Genomic DNA, 21,203 nt, shown 5'->3' on the forward strand with positions numbered 1-21,203 from the left:
CTTTGTACATTGTATTAAGCATATAAATGTTATACTATTTGTTATTATACACTGTACAATTGACCGTCGTGTCAATGGGTGAGTCGTGGAGGGAATTATTGTGCAGGGTGGCCCAATGCATTTCTATGGGTCTCTGTATTTGTGTCTATGGGTCTCTATGCAAGCATGTGGGTCTCTATGTGACTGGGCTGAGATAAATCAAGTAATTCCATGTGAGAATCCGGTTTAACCAAAGGTGGCTGGCCTCAGCACTCTGACATATGGGACACCTCAATCAAATGTATTTTTGATGCGTTAACAACTGTCCTTTTCTCTTTCAGATACCATTACAAGTCTTTACTCTGCACACAGGTATGTAATTAAGGTATATAAGTAACTCAACAAAAATCTTACAGCAACATATCTACAGGACATGTTTTTTTGCAAGTATCATAGTATTAAAAATAAAATTGTGTTTTTCCCTTTCTTGCAATACAGCAGATGTTAAGATCTTGATTTGAAGTTTTCGTGACTGCAGGAATCCATACTCTTTGGTTCTTTCGGTAAAGTCACCGAAAGATGTTAAGATGTGCAAACACCAAACATCCTCTGATAATATATATTGTCTTTGAAAGTGCTTGGTTTTATTGCTAGAGAGGGTAAAAGGGTAAAACTCTCTTTTAAAGACTATGCATATATTATAATATATGCATGTGGCTGTGAGCAAACATGCTCTGATAATTATCAGAGCATGTTTAATCACAGCCACAACTAATTTTTCATTGTATTTTTTTTTTTACTGAAGATAATTATTTAATTCTTCATGTTAAATGTGTAGTGAGTTCCAGGGAGACTGACGACGGAGTCGAGGCACACTCTTATATTCAACTCAAGGGCCATAACAATACTTGAAGGGGTAACGGCCCCTTCACCCGTACTAGATGGGAAAACACCCCTAGCACTATTTCCCCTGTCCTATTCCCAGTCCTCCTCTAATAGTGCTATGGGAGGCTATCTGATCCGGCCCTGGTAAAGCACGGATCCCGGCACCCAGCTAACCCGGCCTTGCTCTTACAAGAGCAGAGGTCCAGAAGCTCTTGGGGCCACACCACTGGCTTGCCCTGCTCGGCCCTGACAAGGGCAGCGAGACAGGGGAGTCCCAGGGCCTATTCTGCCGGTCTTCAGACTTCACTGGTAAGCTTCTTCCACACTGGCCCCGAGCTCTCTGGCTCCCAGCCTTTTATAGGAATCCCCTCCGAGGGGTGGAGTTATGGGGGATCACAGCGCCTCCATGGCCCCCCAGGGTTAACAGATGCGGACGTGGATGTAGACACCCGTGTGTGGGTGCAGACACCCTTGTGTTTTCTGTCTGCCCTTCTCCCCGTAATAACCCCCCCCCCTGTACAGCCCGCAGCCGTCCCGGCTGCAACAAAACCCCTCAAAAGCCAACAACAATAAAGACTTAACACAGTCAACATCTGTGTGCCCCGTAACAATAACAAGGGTAACAAACAACTGACGGTCCCCTATAAATACCCAAGCCCCAACATGCAAACATATGAACAGTGTGATTCCCCACCCCCTCCCAAAAGAAAAAAAAAAAAGGTGAGCGAGCCCCACGGCAGCGGAACACGCGCGGGAAGCAACTCATAACAACCGGCGCATCTTGGCGCGTGTCCGTGCAGCGGGCCCGTCACAAGGGCCCGACCCGGTCGGGCCAGCGGCGGGTGTTGACAGTTCAGGCGCACGGCCCTCCGGCTTCTCGGACGAGCCTGCGCTGACCCCCTCGGGGGAGTCTGGTGGCCAAGAGGGCGTTAATCCTTGGACCCCTGATGGCGGAACAGTTAGCAGCGGATCAGAGGCTGGTGGTAAACCCGCCCTCCAGGAGTCAGTGGACCCCCCACATGTTCGACCATAGTTGTGAAAGGAAGCATGTGGCGCAAAGAACGGCTTCAACCGTGAAGGGTGGACTAACCACCGACGCTTCCCCCATTTAATGCGAACACATTGGGGTTGCACAACCTGCACAATTTCCACGGGGCCCCTCCGTGGTCGCAACAGCTTAGACGAGGTAGCCAATGGCACCTGGGGACAGTGTAGCCATGCTCTGTCGCCCGGGTGCCATTCGTGCGTGTGTGACCGGCGCAATCGCAACCTTTCATTCGCCTTCAGAGTTTTGAATAGCTGCCTCCCGTGCCTCAGCCAACTTGAGGATATTAAATTTAACATGGTCAGCCAATTTGGACTTAGCGTGTGGTGTGGAAATTCTCAACTGGGTCGTGACAGGCGGGTCAACTTCGCGGCCATACATTAAAAAAAATGGCGAGAATCCGGTCGCCGCATGAGGAGCCATCCTGTAAGCTGACAGAACTCCCGGGATCTGAAGGTCCCAATCGGTTTGGGACTCAGATACCTGGTGGGACAGCATGGACGTAATAGTCCTATGCAGGCGTTCTACCATCCCATCCGTTTGTGGGTGGTAAGGGGAAGTACGAATTTTCTTCGTACCGAGAAGCTCACACACCTCGTGTAAAAGGGAACTAGTGAAGTTCTTTCCCTGATCGGTCAACAATCGTTCCGGAGCGCCCTTGTCGAGGCCCTGGACAAAAGCCTCCGCAACGGCTGCTGCCAACTGGTTGGTGAGGGGCCAAGCCATAGGCCATCGCGTGAAATATTCCACGCCAACCAGTAGGTACTTATTACCCCTAGGCGTGGAAGAAAACGGCCCCAAATATCAAGAGCGACAAGCTCATTAACCCGGGTGACCGAAATAGATTGGAGCGGTGGGCTGGCTCCCCTTGCTGGCAGCTTCCGTTGAGCACACTGGGTACAAGACTGCAAGAGATCGTCCACGTCCCTTGCCATGCCCGGCCAAAAGAAATTAGCTGGAGCATGGCAAGGGTTTTGTGGGTGCCCAGGTGCAGGAGCCGCTCATGAGCAGCCCATACAGCCCTACCCCTCAACGTGGAAGGCACCACCAGCCTGTGGTGGCGGATCGTCCCGTCCCAATGCATGAGGAGGCCCTGGCACAACCCCCATGAGTCAACGCCCGACCTCCCCTGACCGGATCCTCCCGCGCGACGCCATAGCGCCAGGAGGGAAGTATCCTCCATTTGGAGGCGCCCCCACTCCGCACCTGACAACCCCAGTAGGGAATCCTTCCTTCCCATTTCAATAGGGCCAACGCTCGAAGAAGCTTCAACGGCGGCCGCAAGGACCCGATCCTGGTCGTCGCTCGCAGATTTGCAACGCCCCGAGCCCAAGAAACAAGTGCAATCTGAAGTGGCCGGAAGGCGCGACAGGGCATCTGCATTAGTGTGGCGAATCCCCTTGCGATATTGTTGTTTCAAAATCGAAATCCTGAATGATCTCCAGCCATCGGGATAATTGCCCCGATGGCTGGTGAATACGCAGGGCATACTGCAATGCCGCATGATCTGTATGGACGGTGAAATGCCGGCCGTACAGATATGGCCGGTACTGTTGAATAAAGAAAACAATAGCCAACAGTTCACGGCGGGTGATGCAGTATCTTTGCTCGGCAGGAGACAATACTCTACTACCATAAGCCACTACACGCTCCACACCACCAACAACTTGGGAAAGCACGCCCCCAATTCCCGTATTGCTCGCGTCCGTGTCGAGCACGAAAGGTACAGTTAAATCGGGGTAACTCAACGGCGGGGCCCCCACCAAGGCATCACGAAGAGAGTTAAAGGCGGCCTCCTCTTCCGGCCCCCAATGAAACTTCACCCCCTTTGCCGTTAAGGAAAGTAACGGCTTAGCGATGGAAGCGAACTCCGCGACAAACCGCCGGTAATATGAAGCAAAACCGATGAACCTCCTAACCTCCCCCACCGAGGTGGGAGTCGGCCAGGAGCTGACACAACGCGTTTTGGCGGGATCGGTTGAGATACCTGACCTTCCGATGATGTGACCCAAATATCTCACAGATTCGTGGAGCAAATGGCACTTTTGTGGTTTAAACTTCAAATTAGCTGCGCGCATTTTGACAAAGACGGCCCAAAGCCTATCAAGATGTTCCTCGAATGTCGTCTAGGTAAATCAAACAGACCTCCCATTGCAAGCCAGCAAGAACCAATTCCATTAGGCGCTGGAACATTGCGAGAGCTGAGTGGAGCCCCATAGGCAAACGATTAAATTGGAAGAGTCCGTTCTGTGTTCGAAAAGCCGTTTTGGGCTTCGATTTGTCATCCAAAGGAAGTTGCCAAAAGCCTGACAGCAAATCCAAGGTGGAGAAGAATCGTGATCCAGCCAGGGCATCCAGAGATTCGTCCATTCGAGGAAGCGGGTAAGCATCGGCCACCTAGATGTTATTCAAACGCCGAAAATCAACGCAGAACCTTAGGGACCCATCCTGCTTTTTAACCAACACTATGGGTGCACCCCAAGGGCTGGTTGAGGGGGAAATAATGTCAGAAGCCAGCATGTCATCTACAGCCGATTTGACATGATCCTTTTCGGCGGGACTTAACAGAAAAGGATTTTGGCGGATAGGAGTGTTGTCACCGGTGTCAATATGGTGGCGCAGCAATTTTGTACATCCGATATCATATTTGTGCTTACTAAAGACGTTGGAAAATTCTCGCAAAAGGGTACGCAATTTAGCACGTTGTGAGTCAGATAGGTCAGGTGTCTCAGCACAAAGCGCCTCCAGCCAACCCTCGTCATAGTCTAACTGCAGTTGCGGCTGAGAAGCGGTGGCCACCTGGCCAATGATCGGCGTTTCCGCAGGTACCGGAATCGCGTGTGCGAATACGGTTCCTTGGGAAACCACAGTCGTCCATGTCCCGACATTGAGGACCGTGATGAACGGGTCCTCATCCCCTTTAACAATTGTCTGGGCCGTCACCAAATCTGGCCCATTCACCCCGGCCCTAGACGGTCCCAGCAAAATGCCCTGGTCCAAGACCCCTTTAGCGAACGGTCGACGCAACCGCAGGGGCATGAGCATCTGTGCCCCCGGGGGTACGTGCACCGTTCGAGCAACGAGCGCCTGTACCGTTGCACAGGCTGTACGCAAGGCAGGGGTGGAAGGCAAGAACGTCATACGTCGGCCCGATGGAAGTTTGATGCATCCCTGGTCAATTAAAATTTTGACAGGCATTTCGGCCAAAAAGTGCGTCCCCAACAGGCACGGAATTGCCAGAGAGGAGGAGACCAACACCGGCCCAGATAATTTAATATCTCCGATAGAAATTTGCACTCGAATTTGGCCGATGATACCTAACGAGCCCCCGTTTGCAGCGTAACACGGTATGTCGACGGGGAGCAACGGGCGACTCTGAACGGGCAGGATATTATAAATTAAATCGGAAACGATAGTCGCCGATGCTCCCGTGTCGATCAATACCCGTACTTCCACCCCATCAATGTGCCCCGTGACAACGGACGACCCCGCCGATGCAGCCACAACACGGTGAGCCAACTCGGACCATTGGCCCGGTTGGAGCGCCCTCCCCATCAAGCCCTGACCCGATGCACCAGCACCCGAACCCCGAGAATCGTGTATCGGGGCATGTGAGAAAGAAGTGGGTGTGCGTGCAGGCCGAACATGTGGGGTGCCACGACTTGCCGGAGGATGTTGTGGAGGCTTTTGAAGAGGGCCGTCCTCAGCCCCAGTTCTTGCCCCGCGCTGTCGAGGAGCCCAGCATCCTGAAGCCACGTGGCCCCGGAGGCCACAGTTGTAGCACACGACGAGTGCTCCAGAAGACTTGGGCTGCTCTCGGTGGCTCGGTGCATCCCGAGCCGGTCGCCCGCCAGACCGCCATCCCGCAGAACAGCCCGCAGCGAAGACCCCCTCAGATTCGGAGGTGGTTGCCGCAACGGTGTGTCCCGCAGCTGCCTTGTTGACCTTCCTCCGTTGGGAAATCAGGTTGGCATGGATGTGCCTTGCAGCCCGCAATGAAGACATGTCCGCATCATCCTGCGCCAGGATGACGAAGTTGAAGTCGTCGGCCAAAAGCAGAATTTTTTTGGCCACCATCGCGTCCACCCCTTCCTCGTCCATGCGCAGGAAGGCTGCCTTCGCCAACGCCAACAGGGCCGTGCGGTACGCGAGTGGTGACTCCTTGTCGCCCCTCTGCCGCTCGTAGAAAAGCTGGCGACAGTCGGAAGGTGGCCCATAAACCGTGGCCAGCACTTGAAGCGCTGACCGCAGTGTGGAGCGTGCCAACCTGGGTGCAGCAGTGAGGGTGCCAAGGGCGTCGCTATCCAGCATCGCCGGAAGAGCACGCAGCGCCTCGTTGTCCGTCCAACCAGCCATCTCTTGGTGGGCGAGGAAACAGCGCTGCAACCCACCCCAATCGCCGCCACTTGATACGAACTCCTGCAAGGCCGGCAGGCGTTGCTGAAATGTCGGCTCCGTCGCCGACGATCGCCCAGCACCCGTACCGTCTCCATGGACAGTATGGAGAGCAATGGCGGACCCCAATGGAGGTCGCGCCATCGGTGACGTGCTGGTTTCGTCTTGGTCGGTGCTGTTGTCCGCTGTTGAGGACCTGGCGACCGCTGATAGGTAGCCACTGCGACCCGGCCCCGCCGATGACGTGGTGCTTGCTGGTTGGGCCCCGTCGCCTGCGTGACGTGCTGGGGCCCCTCCCTCGGCTCCTACTGTACCCGTGGCGGGAAGTTCAAGCCTCCGGCCCATCGCAAAGGCGGGAGTTTTGGGCGGGCGCTGTCCGTCTTCACGCCGCGCCGCTCCCCCCCGGCCCCAGGTGGGTTATCTGCTCCAGCGTGGCGGCCGCTGCATATAGGAGCTCCGCCAATCGGGAGTGGGCCAATGCCAACTCATCAGCCGAGGTCCCGGCTCTCTCCGAGTGCCCTGCTGGTGGTGGAGCCGGCAGCGGTTTTGCCAGGTACGTCGGCGGCGATATCTTGCACCGCCTCTCCCAAGCTGTCGTCCTCTCTGGGGTCTTGGGTATGAGTTATCCGTCTCGTATCCATTATTTCGACCACTTCTGATGCCAGATGTAGTGAGTTCCAGGGAGACTGACGACGGAGTCGAGGCACACTCTTTTATTCAACTCAAGGGCAGTAACAATACTTGAAGGGTTAATGGCCTCTTCATCCTTACTAGATGGGATAACACCCCTAGCACTATTTCCCCTGTCCTATTCCCAGTCCTCCTCTAATAGTGCTATGGGAGGTTATCTGATCCGGCCCTGGTAAAGCACGGATCCCGGCACCCAGCTAACCCGGCCTTGCTCTTACAAGAGCAGAGGTCCAGAAGCTCTTGGGGCCGCGCCACTGGCTTGCCCTGCTCGGCCCTGACAAGGGCAGCGAGACAGGGGAGTCCCAGGGCCTATTCTGCCGGTCTTCAGACTTCACTGGTAAGCTTCTTCCACACTGGCCCCGAGCTCTCTGGCTCCCCGCCTTTTATAGGAATCCCCTCCGAGGGGTGGAGTTATGGGGGATCACAGCGCCCCCATGGCCCCCCAGGTTAACGGATGCGGACGTGGATGTAGACACCCGCGTGTGGGTGCAGACACCCTTGTGTTTTCTGTCCGCCCTTCTCCCCATAATAACCCCTACAAATGTAATGGCATTTTGGGAGGCAGATTCATGGCAGAAAGGCGCCACATTTTAACCAACATTTCGACTTGATTATTCGCCTGAAAAGGCCTTCAGGCTAATTACAGGCAATTGGAGTACTGACGCCTCTGTTTCTATTGGACAGGGGTTGGGGAACCTATCGTCTTTTCACTGCATTTCACACAGCCCACAACTTCAGTTCATATGGTCCATGACATCATTTTAAACAACCCACGACTTAATTTCACATGGTTCGTGACTTCCTGTCATATGAACCGACACTGTATTTCATATGACCTGCAGCCACATGAGGCCTACCACTTTGAAAATGATAAGTAAACATTTTTCTCTTTCACATATCCATGTATCCAAGTTTAAAACAGAAGTATATTTTACACACATCCCAGGAGAAACACACTTAACCCAGTTCTAAAGAAATTAGTTTTCAACTTAGATAATAAAAGTGCATAGCTTTAGTAGCTTCCTAATATTGGAAGTAAGAGCGATCCAAACGGCCATAGAAGTGCATCCGAAAGTGTGCGATGTGGTTACCATCTTTGTTCGATGGTGTGCCAAAAGCAACTTCTGGCGAGGATGACTGGAGTTTGCATGATGATGGTTTTTGCTCCTTGACGAGAAAAGTCAGCGTTGAGGCTGTGGGTGAACATGACGCTGTGCATTAACGCTGAGGCAGTGGGACAGCATTTTTTTGCCACTTGCCTCCCACCCCTTCGCTCTCCCTTCCGCAGGCTGCGTGCAGGAGGCCGGCATGATGCTCTGCTGGTGTGAGCAAGGTTCCGTGTGGAGCGCCTCGATGTGCAATTCTCTGGGACCCTGCTTCCTCCACTCAGCCTCGGCCCAAGAGAAGAGCCCCTGTGCGTGCGTCCGGCAGTCGCCTCCCGACAGCGAGCGCTGCCTTCCCGCCACCCAGGCTTCTTCCTCAGCAGGGCATGCAGATCCCGGTGTCCGCTGTCACGGGGGCGTACCCAATGGAGCTCTCGCGAGGAAAGAGAAAGGAAAAATTGCCGATGGGTGCGGGGAAGACAGCGGCAGTGGCGCAGAAGAATTTCAAGGCGTTCGACGGCATGGGGAGGGTATCGTTATGGTTGGCGGTGGGAGAGAGCACGACGTTCACCACGCGGACGGAGCTGCCTTCGTTGGAGGAGGGAAAGGAGACGGTGATAATAAAGCTTCTATTGTCCGAGCTGAAAGAGATTCCGTTGACTTAGTTCCACCCAGGAAAGGACACGACGATGTCAAGCTCTCCAGGGAAGATCGCATTGTTCCACTGGAGGGAGACCACGTTCTTGAAGCCAAAGGAGAGGAAGGTGAGGTCATTCGCAAGCGTAGGCAGGTTTTTCTTCCGGTCGAGGACCGCAATCTAGACCTCAGAGATCAAACGGACGACTACGACAGCACGGACGAATATGAGACAAGTCCCATGTCTACTTCAACATCGTCCGCTCTGTCTTCACCATTATCATTGATGACGCCGATCGGTTCAACGAACACTACACGACAACAAACTCGGAGTTCCACAGGCCAGGCGGGTCCTGGCCCCAGCATGGGCTCCACTGGGATGACCACGGCCACCATCGCGGACGACGGAGACAGCACCGGCGAGTATGAGGACAGCACAGCAGCAGCGAGCACGGACGGGGACACGGCAACGGCTGGTTCTACTCCGGCTGACCTTTCGCAATTGACCAAATCTCCTCCAACTGAACTTTCGCCATTGACTGCTTCTACTGTTAATCCACAATGGACTTCCCACACAGTTTATACCACTGCTGATGTTGACCCTGTGACAGACTCCACCACAGGCTCCAATGTCACTTCAGAGATAGTTTCTGGAAGGCCGGATGTCTCTCTCATTACAAAGCCAGATGTCTCTCCTGTTACAAATCCAATTTTTTCTCTCATTACAACACCTGATGTCTCTCCCGTTACAAATCCAAATGTTTCACTCATTACAACACCAGATGTCTCTCCCGTTACAAATCCAAATGTTTCTCTCATTACAACACCAGATGTCTCTCCCGTTACAAATCCAAATGTTTCTCTCATTACAAGGCCAAATGTCTCTCCCGTTACAAATCCAAATGTTTCTCTCATTACAACACCAGATGTCTCTCCCGTTACAAATCCAAATGTTTCTCTCATTACAACACCAGATGTCTCTCCCGTTACAAATCCAAATGTTTCTCTCATTACAAAGCCAGATGTCTCTCCCGTTACGTCACCTGCATCTCCCATTACAATCCCAGGTGTCTCTTCCGTTACAACGTCCCGTGTTTCTCCTATTACAACTCTTGGTGTCTCTTCCGTGACAAATCCAGGCATCACATCATCCACGGTGTCTCCCAATGCCTGCAAAGAAGGCAGCTCCTCCATACAATGTGAGTCGTGGCTGTGGGTCAATGTTGAGGATGTGGGTTTGTGTTGAGGCTTTGGGGCAGTATTGAGAAGAGATAAAAATACATTCTTGAATGAAACTCTATTCTTGAATTGTGAAAATCGCTTCACAATTCGTTATGAATGCGTAAGGAAAACGAGGCATAAATGGCCCTTGTGGTGAGCTGTTAATTTTTACCCTATAACTGCAAATCTCCACGTTGCCCACAAATACGGGGATCGAAAGGAATCTTTGCATGGCATTACTACTGCAATGCAGATGCCTATACAATTACGGATAAGGGGTAGCTCTGTGGATTATGGTTGATGGGTCGGCTTATGGCCTTTAGTTTTTCTGTTTTGGCTCCGGAAATATGGATTGTAATAGGGTTCGTGTTTCAGGACTAGGATCATGGGTTACGAACACTGTACATGAGCATGCATTTCTTACTATGCATCAGACGAAAATAACAGCTGCCGTTTCTTCGTGTTTTGGCGCGTGTCTTTCAACAAGGGAGAAACGTAAAACTGAGTGATGCCAGCATCAATGAGGGGGACAACGTGACCCTGACTATGGCCGAGCCAGAAGTGGCACCGGAGTCGGTGATGTGGTGGAATAACGGCACGGTGATGGTGAATGGAATCGTGTTTACTCCGGGCTTCGCACCTGGAAGAGGACCCACACTTACGATAAAAGGCATCAACAAAAACCACAAGGGTGAGAGGAAGCATACTGCGTGTCCTCATATCTGCGTGTACGAGTGTGTGTGTGTATGTGTCCGTGGTAGTATTGCGGGTAGCTCACTTCACTAAGAATCCAGCTACCCGAATTCGATTCCCCCTCACAGCCAACACCATTAACGATTATCTGAACAGGTCCAGAGCCTCCGCTAAGTCGACTCAGCCTCAAATACGTACCTGGTGCGACGTGTAAACATCAGCACTGGGAAGACACCGGCGATCAGCCATGGTGCTGGCCACCCACGCCCTCGTGTACCATGTCAGCCTTCATACGTGCTCGCTAACAGCACTGCCCCAACTAAACCCGTGCTGGAGGCCCCAGGGGGACAGGCGTTTAAGACGTCTTCTGGTCAAACCCTATTTTACAGAGTTAGACCGAACCCCCCCTCTCGGGATTCCTCCAGAAACAGGAGACCAATGTGGTTGGCCACGTGGTATGTTCAAACTCTCATTGCAGATAAGAATCTGCCACTCCTGTGTTGGGAGATAGACCGGTACTGCCTGGACCTCTGTGCAATACAGCAGGTCCGGTGGACTGGTTCAGGCTCCAGTCACCATGAGGGGTGGACAGTGATCCACTTGAGGCAGGAAGCTACCAAACAATAGGGAGTGGCGTTGCTTCTAAACAAATGTGTCCGGGCGTGGTGCTGGCCACCCACCCCTTCTTGTGCCGTGCCAGCCTTTACAGGTGCTACTCGCTCACAGAACTTTCTCCAAATGTTTTTTTAAACGTGATACGGGTGATAACTGTCTATGTATATGTGTCTGAATTAGTGGGAAGTGGTAGTATAATGGTTAAGTTACTGCGTTAAAAACCGGGCGACCTGAGTTCGAATACTGCTCACGGCTACCACTACCATCATCATCAATGACGAATACGTGAACCGGTTCTCGGCTTTCCTTTAGGTGGACTCAGCCTTTGTCTTTGTGTGTAGGAGTCTATTCTTGCGAGGCTTGTGTGGGAACCGTCCTGGTCAAGGGGAACGTGACATTGCCAACTATCCTTCCGGTCCCGGTCATGGACATTGAACGAAGCTCTTTGCCACAAATCAGCGTCGCGTGCAATGAGTCCACGACCCTGACCTGCTGCTTGACATCACTGGATGAAAATATCACGGTCACGTGGAAGAAAGAAACAGTGCAAATATCATCAGGTTTGCATGCATTTCTCTCTTGTTCGCAATTGTGAATTTAAATGTACACAATAGACGATGGTGGCCTTGTGTCTTTTTGTCTTTGTGGGTGCCACGGTGGCAAGACGTTAATTACCTTTCCTGGTATACAGGAGGTCGTGGGTTCGATCCCGACCCTGAAATCTGCTGTATATTTGGATTTTGCGTCTTCTCCCCATGGTCGTGGGAATTTTTCTCCGGATCTTCCGGTTTTTATCCCAACATTTAGAATCAACGTGCATTTTAATTATTTGCTGATATAAATTCCCACGTGATAAGCCATCATTTTAGCTAGGTTGCTTTTGAAAATAGCTTCCGTGGTAAGATAAAAAAACAGTGTAGATAGTTTGTGGTAGTCTCTCCACCTCTGTCCACCCGGCAGTGGTATCGATTGGTACACAACTTTTGGGCTAATTAGCAGGTCGCTTTTGATGGATATAAAGTGTGAGTACTCTCACCTCTTCCAAGGCCGTCTCGCCAGTGGGGAAGAGGTCAAACAATACCCCCTTCGATCGTGCCTCCCTGGAGTTCCGGCTAATTGGAGGCACTTCCTGCAGCGGTGTCGTGAACAGGCGATGAAAAACAAACCCCAACTATTATATTTTTTTCCGGGCAATGCCCACTGAGCTATGTAACTCTTTCAGAAGCAACCTGGCTATCACAAATGATAGCTCAAGCATTGGCTTATCATCACTTGGGAATTGATCTGTTTCTACCGACTCATAGAAACCCATAGACCCACAGAGACCCATACTAAAACTATTTTATTTACCAGGTAAAGCCCACTGAGCTAGTTTATTCAGAAGCGACCTAGCTATCATGATTGCTTCACGAAATGGCTTATCACGTGAACATCTATAGTAGTCAAATGCTCTTAAAACGCGTGATGTTAATTCTAAATATTGAGGAGTAAAACCAGGGGAGAAAAATTCACATGACCACATATGCAGACGGCAGGGTCAAGATAGAACCCACGACCTCCTGCATACCAGGCGAGGTAGTTAACATCTCTTAGCCACTGTGGCGTGATTGCAGGGCTGTGCCTGTACCATATTTTGTATGTATGTTGTATGTATGCTATATGTTGAATGTATGTATGTTGAACTTTTTTGGCTTTGTACGAAGCCAACCGTGCTAATCGGAAGTGCGGCAGGCCAACACAAAAAATCAGTTCCAAAGAAATGAATTTCGATATGATTTAAAATTATGTAGCTCCACAATGGCTTCCTAATATCGGATGGAAGAGCGTTCCAAACGGCCACAGACGCGCATCTGAACGTGCCGCGTGATGCAGTGACCGTCTTTGTTCGATGATACAAATTTTGCCTCCATCTCTCTATCTTTGTTGCGTGCTTTCAGTGACTGCCCAAAGCCTTTGTTCGAATTACACACATCCCATAAGTAACCCGTGCCAGGATACCGTATACACGTGTACATTCTCCAATGAAGCTGGTGCGACTTCGTATGCAATTCAAGTTAATTACATTTTGGCCACTGGTGAGTTATTCGTCTGCATTACACACCACACACATTTTTCCAAAGTTTTCAAAACTGTTATTGTCATATCTGGGTTGGAGCATCCAGCAACTATTTACTGCATCTAATAGATGTCAATGTTCAGTTGTCTCCCTATCACTCTTCTTTCGCTACTACCGTGGTTACTGTTCACCCGAACGTCACTCATTTATTCTCCACCCATGTTGAGAACTCGGTCTATCAGACTGTCTATTTTTCCTCATCCGCACCATGTATAACCAGCACCACACTACAGGTCACAACAACATACTCACCCACTCAACCACACAACCACCCACTCACTCACTTACGCACCCACTGACCCACTTATATAAACTCAAGCGTAGTGAGTTTACAGTCACCAATCACTGCATAAAACGTCATCGTATTTAATTTGGTTCTGCACTTTGGATACATTCTATCTCTAAAAATGCAAATGTTGCGACTTTTAAGGAACGAACATTACTCTCATATAGCAGGATGGGCGAGAATATGCTGCCCTCTACTGTGTGCTGGCCAGAGTGTCACATGAAGGGATCTCAGGGGAAGCTCTGTGATATCCACTTCTATGGGCAATTCTCTGACATGATGAAGGTGGGAGTGGGAGGAAGGGCAACCACACGGAGCAATCCGAAAGGCTTCCTCCCGTGGCATGATGCCTACACACCCAATCCGAAGTTGGAGCTACCACCGCCACAAACAAAACCAACCACAACCCCAACGTGAGTGCATCTGGCCCCGCTGTCTCGCCATTTTTGCCTTTCAGATAAAACGTGCCCCTCGAACGACGCGTGGCCAGAGACAAAGAGGAACGGTGTCGCCCACGTCAGGTGCCCTCCGGGCTACGGGGGCACTGCCCTGAGGCGCTGCTCAGCCGACGGCGTCTGGGGTGCGATCTTCAAGAACTGCACCTCAAAGCGCTTCACCAATGTCGAAGGCAAAGTGCAGGTCTGTTTTCGTGCGTGCTGTGCATTCGTGCGTGCTGTGCGTTCACTCCCTGACATGTTAGCGCTCTAATGACCGTAGCGCTGGCGCCGATATTGACACTGACACGGACACCAACGCTAGCACTCGCCAAAACCACTGGCGGGACGCTGACCCCAGACGGTGATCCAAATGCTGACCCGAGGTTCTGACCCCAGATGTTAATCCCAAATGCTGACCCCACTTACCCCATATGCTGACATCAGACGCTGACCCCAGATCTTGACTCCAAACGCTGACCCCAGATGATAACCCTAGATCCTGACTTCAGACACTGACCCCAGATACTGACCTCAGACACTCACCCCAGGCACTCATGCCAGATGCTGACCCCAGAAACTGACGCTGACCCAGACGCTGACCCGAGATGCTGACCCCAAACACTGACCTGAGCGATAACTGTAGCATAGCCTTCAATGTAGCAGTAAATCTAACCTTAATCCAAATCTAAACCTAACTTAGCATCAACACTAACCACTGCACTAGACCATTAAAACACCAACACTCACCATAACCCTAGTCTTAGTCCAAACAGTAATGCTAGAACTAACTTCAACACCAACCTTAACCCTAACATAAACCCCTAACCCTATCCCTGCAGCTAGGTTTGGTGGATCGTCGCATAAATGTTGTACAACTCCTTTTCAATGGGCGTCGAGGATGAGCCGTACCCTGGCTCACCAGTGGAAGGCGGCGGTATAGAAAACTAATCTCTTTAGTTTTCCATCTGTACGGGGATGTAGATTAATCGCCCCCTTGCAGGCACGCACGCGTGGGTCTTTTCCTCCTAATTGTACAAAAAAAAATCATGGTTCTTATGACACAGTGTGGCTCTCCTGCATGGGTAAATACAGCAGTCTCTCATTTAACGGGGTAGTAGCGGTAAAAGCGTTCCTACAAAGTGCCACAGTAAGTAAAAAGCGCGTGAAGTGAAGACAATTTCCCATAATGTAATAATAATAATGTTTAGTGAAATACCATTTACTACTACACACATTAAGCAGCGAGATGGCGGGACATATAACTGAGGGTATGCCGCCGCACTGATGTCGGATTCCGCGTTACTGTATCATTCCGCATACTGTATTATTCCATGTATCATATTGTTTCGTGTTACTGTATCATTCCGCATACTCTATTATTCCGCATTACTCTATCATTCCACGTACTGTATCATTCCACGTATTGTATCCTACCACTTAGCCATGCAGCTCAAGAAAGTATTTAATCGTCAATCACTCAGAAACTGCGTCATAACGGTGCATGTTCCGCGTTATAATGGTACGTGTTCTGCGTCATAATGGCACATTACATGTTGTAACGGCGCACGTTCTGTGTTATAACGGTACACGCGGCATCGCGTCGTAATGGTGCACATTCCACATCATAACGGTGCACATTCCGTGTTGTGTGGAAAGTGTCACAAAATGTAAGAACCGCGTCATAACAATAACGCGTCATGCGTGAACACCACGCATCAAGCAAGGACTTACCATCGAAGTAATAACAACAATTAACTAACCCCCGGAACAGAACCTAACTCAGACCCTATATCCCTATCGCTCTCCCCTTATGTTGGCATGGGCAGCGAATGGAGGACGGCATCGGGAACCCCACGGAGTTGGTCCCACGGCTCCTGGCAGAGATGAAGACGATCACGCAGGTACCAGAGCCCAGCGGCCAGGAACCAACCCTGCTGATGGGGGATGTGCGTTCGGCCCATGCCTCCCTAGACAAGATCATAAACGTGGCGTCGGCCAGAGATGTCCGGTTCAACAAGAGCGTATCCAAGGTGAGCTCTGGAGGGAGATCATGAGAAAGAGTGGGTGGGGAGGGGGGGGTCTAAGGGCGGTGTTGAGTATATGGGCGGTGTTGAGTCTATGGGTGGTGTTGAATCTATGGGCTGTGTTCAGTCTACGAGCAGTGCTGAGTCTATGGTGAGGTGTTGAGTCTATGGGCGGTTCTGAATCCATGAGCAGTGTTGAGATTGGGCAATGGGAGAAGGAAGCAAAGGGAGAGACAGAGATAAGATTGGGAGTGAAGAGGACGAGAAGAGGGGACGTGGAAGGCAATGAAAAAGGCGAGATGAGGTGGAGCAAGGCCATGGAGAGATTTAAATACTTGTGTCAGGTATTTGAAAAGAGAATGGTGGAGTCAATGGATAGCCAGCGGAGTTGAAGGAGGAGGAGAGGCTGAGAGTGAGAATTAAAGGTGAGATTGAAAAGAACTCGTGCAGAATGAGTATTTTTAATTTGGAGTGACAGCAGAGATGGGGAGGCCAAGAAGAAGAAAGGTTAGAGATCAGAAAATGAACCCGGAGTTTGGTGACAGAAATTGAAAGAAGGCAGATTTTCCTGATGTTAAACAGATGAAAGCGACAGATGCCAGTAGTAGTGGAGATGTGGGTGGAACATGTGATTGAAGAATAAAAGGTGACACCGAAGTTGAGGGCAGAGGAAGCAGGAGTGGGGGAGAGGGGGTAGAAGGAGTAGGTTGGAGCGACAGGAGGAGAACGAGAGGCCGGAAATGTTTTATTGATGTTTTGGACGGATTTAGAATTATGGTGATAATGGTAGTGAGGTGCTGATGATGATCATCATGGTGATGGTGTTGGTGGTGTTGACCGCGATAGCGCTGTTGTCTTGTATCACTAAACACAGGATTTCCTGGACTCTGCGAGTAATCTCCTTAATGGATCCGTTAAAGAATCCTGGTCACAGCTGGAGTTCATGGACAGTATGGACAGCTCAAGCCTCCTCCAGACCACTGAGGACTTTACGCATCTTATTGATGCTGAGGATTTCTTCTCCAGTGCTCGGACCTTAAGTGAGGAAGGTTTGTTCACAAAGGCATTGGATGTCGCAGTTCAGAGAATTCTGTCTGTAAAGAATCTGGATTTTTTGTCTCCAGCATGTAATGTTCTGGGGTTGTGTCTTGAATCATGATGTGGGCAGAGGGTGGGGCTACCTAAATAATGGGTGGGGCTACCTGTGTAGTGGTTGGAGCTATCTGAGTAGAGGGTGGAGCTACCTGAGCAGTGACTGGGGATACCTGAGTAGTGGGTGGAGCTACCTGAGGAGTGGGTGGGGGTACCTGATTAGTGGGTCGGGCTACCTGAGTAGTGGGTGGAGAGTCTAGATTTGAAGCTACTCCTTCTAGTGGGTGGAGCTTACTTTTATGGGTTTGTAACCCAGGTTTATGGGTGCGTAGCCTAGGTTTGTAGGTTCGTAGTCAAGATTCATGGGTTCATAGCCCAGGTTTATGGGTGCGTAGCCCAGGATTATGGGTTCATAGTCCATATTTGTGGGTTCGTAGTCAAGGTTTATGGGTTTGTAGCCCAGGTTTATTGGTGAGTAGCCTAGGTTTATGGGTGCTGTCAGGTCAAACCATATGCGGAAATGCAACGGGACCACCGCCCCCCGAGCCGTATGGACCCACGGGCCACCTCTCTAGATGGGCTAAGGAGGACCTTTGTCCCCAGAACCGCCAGGTCAAACCGTCTGCTGCAACATGACGGGACCACTACCTGCACGTCAGGCGAGATTTACAAAGATTCCTTGAACATAACCTGAACCAAAGTACTCTACTCGCCGATGCAGGGAGTCCACATAACATTCGTGGCCCCGACGGCATCTGACCACAACCCTGGTCGGCAACAATTTGCAGGGGCATCCTGCTCAGAAATCCATGCCCCAAGAGATAGGCCACAGCCAGCGTCTTAAACCCAACACTGGCTACATATCTCAATCTCCCCTCACTCTGAAACGGGCTACAATTCCCAACTCACCGTGTTCGCCGCTACGCACGCAGTCCCCATAGGCGAACCACAATGATCCCATATTTTAAAGGCAATGTCAAAAACTTCAGAATCAAAAGTAGCCAAGGCACCCGTGTCCCCTAACACACAAAATTCCACACCTTGCACAAACCCTGACTATTCCCAATGAACCAGCTGCTGCTGCTACTACTTGGCACGCCAGCTTTCGCCACCGCGTGCCCGAGTTTGGCCTCTATGACACCCAATGACTCTAATGCGTGAGGTGGTTTTAGTAGTCGGGTGTCTGGTGCATCGTGACTTGCCTGGGCTGGGCTGTGGCTGTCAATGAGGCGGTGGATGCGAGGAGCTCCACGATGTCCCCGCGAATCTTGGCATCCCCGCGCGAAGTGTTGAAGCTGGCCGCAGCGGAAGCAGGCGAGCCTAGGCACCCGTGGCGAAAGTGCCGATTTGGGCCGGGATCACCACTCCCAGTGCCATCCCGGTGTCCCTCCTCGCCGCTGGTCCCCTCCGCAACCCGCTGGTGTCACCTTCCCCATAGACTCCGTTTCTTTCTTCAACGGCTCCAAGACAATCTTTGATGGTCGCCCGGTACACTCGTCCCCAGTCCAAGACTTTCCGGTCCATGCAGCCACCAAAGTCCGTTTTCCCAAGGTTTTGTATGCTTGCAGGCACCACGCAGGGCCGACGGTGGACCATATACTGCAGACATCTTCCTGTAGGCATCCTGAAGCGTAGCCCTCTTCTGCTCAGGGATGGCCCAGAATGCTGCGAGGCCATCATCAAGCGCCATAGGTAAAGCTCTCAACACCTTCTCCTCCGTCCAGCCGACGGATTGGTACGCTGCTCCAAACCGACGGGTGAAGGCCCTCAAATCTCCCACCGCCACTGTAAATTATTTAATCAAAGGCAATCTTCATGGTCGATCGGCGGTACCTCGCCTCACCGCGGGAGTTGACACTGCCTCTGCTGCTTCAAGCGCAGGACACCAAATGGCGGCCGTCGGTCGCGTCGCCTCCCGCGAAATGGCGGCCCCCGACTGCGTGGTCCATATCCCTGCACGACTTTGCGGCTCGTCCCCGGCCATGTCAGCCCTTGAAGTTGCCACTCGCATCGTTGCCACCAAATCAGCGAAGGTCGAGCGGAGCAGATCCGGCTCCACCACCAGTTCTTGCCATTCTTCTGTTACCGGCGCCGTTTTCTCTACACCTGCAGTATTTGTCACCGAGACCCCGGCTCCCTGGGCTGCTGGGGGGACCCCTTGGTCATCTCCTCTTCTGAAGATGCTACAGGTGGTTTCTTACTCTTTCCTTTCTTCGGCATATTACAAGCCACTTCTGACACCACTGTAATGTAGCTCTCAAAGACACCGTCTTGTTCAGTTATATGTATATTTATTATGACTAAATTACGCCGACTCACTTATAACTAGATTAACCGCGAGTGACTATATACACTTGGGTAACTTAGATAACTCTATTCTGAGACAACATAACTCTAGCCTTCCAAGACTACAAGGTGCCCACTCCAGGATGATGAAGACGACACGCTCCAAGGTGACGACGGCGATGGCAGTTCCCCCACAACAGCAGCCAAGAGCACCGGTTCATGCAGGCTCTTATCCCCCTCATGACCCGGCCATACCCCTATTCCGGAACCTTCTCTCACCACACCTGGCCCTGTCTGTCTCTGCCCTTATTACAATTTACGACCATTAGGTCCCGTGCTTCCACCTCACGCGACCCTGTCAAAGCCTGTCGCATGAATCATCAGTGACCACTTAGGTCCCACATTACCCTAACTTGACCCTGTCTGTTCCCATTATGTTAATTAGTAACCATGGCCACGGGGAGCCGTATTGTCTTCAAATCACTCCGTACTGTCCTTACAAAAGGAAGGTGTTCAGGTTTTTTTAATTCACCATATGTATTTTAGTTTCTCTTTCATATGTTTAAACTAATGTGTGAACTTTGTACTCCTTTGTGCATCTCAAATATTCAAGTATACAGTGAGGGAAAAAAGTATTTGATCCCCTGCTGATTTTGTATGTTTGCCCACTGACAAAGAAATGATCAGTCTATAATTTTAATGGTAGGTTTATTTGAACAGTGAGAGACAGAATAACAACAAAATCCAGAAAAACGCATGTCAAAAATGTTATAAATTGATTTGCATTTTAATGATGGAAATAAGTATTTGACCCCCTCTCAATCAGAAAGATTTCTGGCTCCCAGGTGTCTTTTATACAAGTAACGAGCTGATATTAGGAGCACACTTTTAAAGGGAGTGCTCCTAATCTCAGCTTTTACCTGTATAAAAGGCACCTGTTCACAGAAGCAATCAATAAATCAGATTCCAAACTCTCCACCATGGCCAAGACCAAAGAGCTCTTCAAGGATGTCAGGGACAAGATTGTAGACCTGCACAAGGCTGGAATGGGCTACAAGACCATCGCCAAGCAGCTTGGTGAGAAGGTGACAACAGTTGGTGCGATTATTCGCAAATGGAAGAAACACAAAAGAACTGTCAATCTCCCTCGGCCTGGGGCTCCATGCAAGATCTCACCTCGTGGAGTTGCAATGATTATGAGAACGGTGAGGAATTAGCCTAGAACTACACGGGAGGATCTTGTCAATGATCTCAAGGCAGCTGGGACCATAGTCACCAAGAAAACAGTTGGTAACACACTACGCCGTGAAGGACTGAAATCCTGCAGCGCCTACAAGGCCCTCCTGCTCAAGAAAGCACATATACATGCCTGTCTGAAGTTTGCCAATGAACATCTGAATGATTCAGAGGACAACTGGGTGAAAGTGTTGTGGTCAGATGAGACCAAAATGGTGCTCTTTGGCATCAACTCAACTCGCCGTGTTTGGAGGAGGAATGCTGCCTATGACCCCAAGAAGACCATCCCCACCGTCAAACATGGAGGTGGAAACATCATGCTTTGGGGGTGTTTTTCTGCTAAGGGGACAGGAAAACTTCACCGCATCAAAGGGACGATGGAAGGGGCCATGTACCGTCAAATCTTGGGTGAGAACCTCCTTCCCTTGGTCGTGGATGGGTATTCCAGCATGACAATGACCCAA

At 50.8% G+C, this 21,203-nt stretch overlaps 1 protein-coding gene across 3 annotated transcripts in view; it reads left to right on the plus strand.

The window, feature by feature from the left end:
* LOC144953316 (uncharacterized) overlaps window positions 1-21,203 on the plus strand; it is a 46,447-nt gene that overhangs the window by 4,233 nt on the left and 21,011 nt on the right. Inside the window, exons 3-10 of one of the 3 annotated variants that reach the window (XM_078883881.1) lie at window positions 321-351; window positions 8,283-9,932; window positions 10,442-10,645; window positions 11,604-11,822; window positions 13,200-13,337; window positions 14,122-14,303; window positions 15,928-16,131; window positions 17,000-17,174. In XM_078883881.1, the coding sequence (XP_078740007.1) occupies window positions 321-351; window positions 8,283-9,932; window positions 10,442-10,645; window positions 11,604-11,822; window positions 13,200-13,337; window positions 14,122-14,303; window positions 15,928-16,131; window positions 17,000-17,174 (2,803 nt within the window). The remainder of the gene's footprint in view (window positions 1-320; window positions 352-8,282; window positions 9,933-10,441; window positions 10,646-11,603; window positions 11,823-13,199; window positions 13,338-14,121; window positions 14,304-15,927; window positions 16,132-16,999; window positions 17,175-21,203) is intronic. The other 2 variants (XM_078883882.1, XM_078883883.1) reach the window with 2 other exon arrangements.

Source organism: Lampetra fluviatilis, chromosome 74 (genome assembly GCF_964198595.1).
Source record: "Lampetra fluviatilis chromosome 74, kcLamFluv1.1, whole genome shotgun sequence".
Taxonomy (NCBI): Eukaryota; Metazoa; Chordata; class Hyperoartia; order Petromyzontiformes; family Petromyzontidae; genus Lampetra; species Lampetra fluviatilis.